Source organism: Arachis hypogaea, chromosome 12, assembly GCF_003086295.3.
Source record: "Arachis hypogaea cultivar Tifrunner chromosome 12, arahy.Tifrunner.gnm2.J5K5, whole genome shotgun sequence".
NCBI lineage: Eukaryota > Viridiplantae > Streptophyta > Magnoliopsida > Fabales > Fabaceae > Arachis > Arachis hypogaea.
The window spans coordinates 101,267,167-101,271,597 of record NC_092047.1 but is presented as its reverse complement, the minus strand read 5'-3'; the positions used below and the strand labels follow the sequence as shown (position 1 = coordinate 101,271,597).

General features: G+C 41.4%; 1 protein-coding gene across 1 annotated transcript; it reads right to left on the bottom strand.

Annotated features, from left to right (window-relative positions):
- Positions 1 to 1,736: 1,736 nt before the first annotated feature.
- Positions 1,737 to 3,179, bottom strand: LOC140176821 (uncharacterized). Its single transcript, XM_072208374.1, has one exon. It carries the CDS (start codon positions 3,177 to 3,179, stop codon positions 1,737 to 1,739), a length of 1,443 nt encoding a protein of 480 aa, XP_072064475.1.
- Between the last annotated feature and the right edge of the window lie 1,252 nt (positions 3,180 to 4,431).

Below are 4,431 nucleotides of genomic sequence, written 5' to 3'. Positions count from 1 at the left end.
CCTCACCAACTTCAAACCACCCAATAGGTGACCTGCATCTTCTCCCATAAAGAGCCTCAAATGGTGCCATTTGAATGCTGGCTTGATAACTATTATTATAAGAGAATTCGATTAAAGGTAGGTAACTGTCCCAATTTTCACCAAAATCTAGAACACAACACCTTAACATGTCTTCCAATGTCTGGATCGTCCTCTCTGATTGCCCATCAGTTTGAGGGTGAAAAGCTGTGCTAAGATCTAGACGAGTTCCTAACACTTTTTGAAAAGATTTCCAAAAATGAGAGGTAAACTGGGGCCTGCGATCTGAAATAATGGACTCTGGAATTCCATGTAGTTTAACTATCTCATCAACATAAAGTTGAGCATACCGAGCTACACTGAAAGTTGTTTTCACCGGAAGAAAGTGAGCTGACTTTGTCATTCTATCCACAATTACCCAAACTGAATCAAAACCTTTAAAACTATGAGGTAAACCTGTTACAAAATCCATCGTAATCCTTTCCCACTTCTATTTAGGTATCTTAATTTGTTGCAATAACCCAGCAGGTCTTTGATGTTCAGCTTTAACCTGTTGGCAGGCTAAGCAATGAGAAACAAAAACTCCTATGTCTTTCTTCATGCCTTCCCACCAAAATAATTGTTTCAAATCTTGATACATTTTATTGGAGCCTGGATGAACGGTATACTTAGAATTGTGAGCCTCCTCCAAAATAGCTTTCTTCAAGTCGTGGTTATCTGGCACACATAAGCGTTGACCACAACGCAAAACATCTTGATCAATAGAAAAGTTTGAGTTCCTCCCATTGCGAACATCTTCTATAAGCTTCCTTAGTTTTGGGTCATCACGTTGTGCAGCCTTGATCTGCTCTATTAGGGAAGATTGGGCTCGAACATGTGCTAAGAAAACTCCTGATTCTCCAAGGTCAAATTGAATTCCACCGGCCTCCAATTGATGGACTTCTTCAATAATTGGCCTCCTTGCAAGAGTGATATGGGCTAAGCTACCCATAGATTTTCTACTGAGGGCATCTGCTACAACATTTGCCTTTCCAGGATGATACAAAATAGTACAATCGTAATCTTTTAGCAACTCCATCCATCTCCGTTGCCTCACCATAAAGGTAGTGTCTCCAAATCTTTAAAGAAAAAACGACTGCTGCCATCTCCAGGTCATGAATTGGATAATTCTGCTCATGCTTCTTGAGTTGTCACGAGGCATAGGCAATAACGCGGCCATGCTGCATCAATACACAACCAAGTCCTATCCGAGATGCATCACAAAAGACTGAAAATCCCCTAGACCCAGAAGGTAAAACAAGAATTGGTGCTGAGGTTAGACAAGCCTTAAGTGCCTGAAAACTTTCCTCACAAGCTTCTGACTATTGAAACTTCACATTCTTATAAGTTAACTTGGTTAATGGTGCTGAAATTCTCGAGAAGTCCTTGATGAATCGCCGATAGTAGCCGGCCAACCCTAGAAAGCTACGAATTTCTGTCACTGTAGTAGGCCTTGGCCACTTCTGAACGGCTCCAACCTTCTTTGGATCCACCATGATTCCATCTTTTGATACCATATGCCACAAAAATGTCACTTGATCAAGTCAAAACTCACATTTAGAAAACTTAGCATAAAGCTTGTGATCCCTTAAAGTTTGTAACACAATCCTCAAATGATACTCATGCTCCGTATCACTTTTCGAATACACCAAGATATCATCGATGAAAATGATAACAAATCAATCTAAGAAAGGTTTGAAGACTCGATTCATTAAGTTCATGAAAGCTGCAGGTGCATTCGTCAGACCAAAGGACATTACTAAGAACTCATAGTGCCCATAACGAGTACAAAAAGCAGTTTTTGGAATGTCTTCCTCTTTTACCTTCAATTGATGGTACCCTGAACGCAAGTCAATTTTTGAGAAACAGGTAGCTCCTTGAAGTTGATCAAACAAATCATCAATCCTTGGCAATGAATACTTGTTGCGAACAGTTATCTTATTGAGTTGACGATAATCCACACATAGTCGCATCGTTCCATCTTTCTTATTTACGAATAGAACAGGAGCTCCCCACGGAGAAGTGCTAGGACGAATGAATCCTTTCTTTAGCATATCTTTCAATTGAACTTTTAATTCTCGTAACTCAGTTGGAGCCATACGATAGGGAGGAATGGACACAGGTTGGACTCCCGGAGCTAAATCTATGGAAAACTCAACTTCACGGTCAGGCGGCATCCCCAGTAGCTCATCAGGGAACACGTCAAGGAATTCTCTAACAATAGGAACCTGATCAAGACTAGGCACTTCGGCATCAACATCTCTAACAACTGCCAGAAATCCTTGATTTCCCTTATCCATCAATTGCATAGCACTCATAGATGAGATGATGCTAGCTAAAATGGGACAATCATCACCCTTAAAAACAAAAGGTGAGATACTCGGTATGTCAAACTTCACAGTTTTGGAGTAACAGCCCACATCAGCATGACAAGCTGCTAACCAATCCATGCCTAGGATGACATCAATATCTTCCATTGGTTCTAAAAGGATCAAATCAGCTAAAGTTTCAACCGTATTAATTCTAACAACACAAGACCGAAACACGACTCGAACCACCATGGAGACTCCAAGTGGAGTGCCAACATGAAATGGGTGGGATAACAGTTCATGTTGTTTATCGAAACGAGATGCAAGATGTGGAGATACATATGAATAATGAAAACCCATATCAAATAACATCCGAGCATCTAAAGAACAAACTTGTAAAGTACCTGCTACAACAGCATTAGAAGCTTGAGCATCTTGACGTGTTAAAGCATACACACGCGTCTGACCTCTTCCTCTTTGGCTCCCTCCTCTGTTATAAGTCTGACCCCTGCCACCAGCTCCTCTGCCACTAGGACCAAAAGAATTTCTAATAGACATGGCTGAAGATGATGGCATTGGTGTTGTAGGACGTGCAATACCTGGAGCAAAGCCTCCTCTAGGATTTGGACAATCCCTCCTAAGATGACCAGATTGACCACAACCAAAACATGCACCAGTAGCCTTGAAACATATACCGGAATGGTAGATCCCACACTGTTGGCAGTAAGATTTAGTTGGTCTTGTCTGATTAGAACCATGTCTGCTAGATTGAGGGGTGCCCCCAACAAAAGGTCTTGGACTCGAAACACTCATAGGAACAGATCCAGAAGAAGAAACCCCACCGAAAGATGTTTGAGGACGAGCTCGATAACCCGAATAACCTTGCTGATTAGTCTGAGCATGATGAGACTAAAATCCTCCTGAACTAGCTCCACCAGAAAATTGTCCCTTCATCTTAAGCTTCTTACCAACATCCTTAAAAGCATTTCTCTCCGCTATCCCAGCTTCAATTCCATAGGCAGAGTTTAGGACATCTTTAAAAGACATGCGTCTGACCTCAGGCATAAGAGTAGTGAACATAGGTTTTGCGAATCCAAGAACAAAACGACGAACTTTCATCTCTTCTGAATTCACCAAGTACGGAGCACTCTTAGAAAGTTTAGTAAACTCCTTAGCATACTCAGTCACTGTCATATTCTCTTGCCTTAATCTTTCAAAGGCAATTGCATCTTCTGCTTGCTTGTTAGCTGGATAAAATCAAACGAGAAAATCTTCAATGAACTCTTCCTAAGAAGGAGGAGGAAGTCCAGCAGCTTCTTTGCTCTCAAGAAGAGATTCATACCAATATCTTGCTGAACCACGCAAGTTGTAGGATACTAACTCAACAGCCCATTCCTTGGTGCACTTGAGAGCTCGAATAGCTTTCTTTGCATCCTCTAGATATTGTTGTGGATCTTCATCTAATGAATCTCCATTGAAAGTGGACGAATTCAACTTTAAATACTTTTCAATTGGCGACTCTTGATCCCCAAACAATTGATGAACTCTATGAGGCTGAGGATTTGGCATACTAGGAATTTCTGCTCCGCCCCTATTTTGATTTGTTAGGACCTGTAATACCGCATAAAGGGTTTGATTCATTCCCCTTAATTTAGCCGCTAAGTCCGGTTGAGCCTCTCTTACTGCGGGGTTCTCTCCTTCGCGCCTATCAGCTATCCTTTGGCTCCTTGGCCTTTGTCGAAGCGCTCCAAGTGGCGGAGAAACTGCCCTATTGGATTCAGCAGTATCAAGAGCATTAACAGCTCCACCACGTCTTTTCTTAGGTGGCATCTTTCACCTATTGAGTAAATAAGCGATTGGATTACCAACTAAATACGTATATGGTGTTCAAAGATAATAGGACAGACAGAAAGAATTTTCAGACCAAAAGATTGAGGACAACTTCCTATAGGCCTCTAGTAACATCACACTTTGTGAAAATGGGCCAGCTTCCATTTGCACAATTGTGATCTTACTAAAGAACACTTGCTCCATATTACACAGGAAAACTTAAAGCTCTGATACC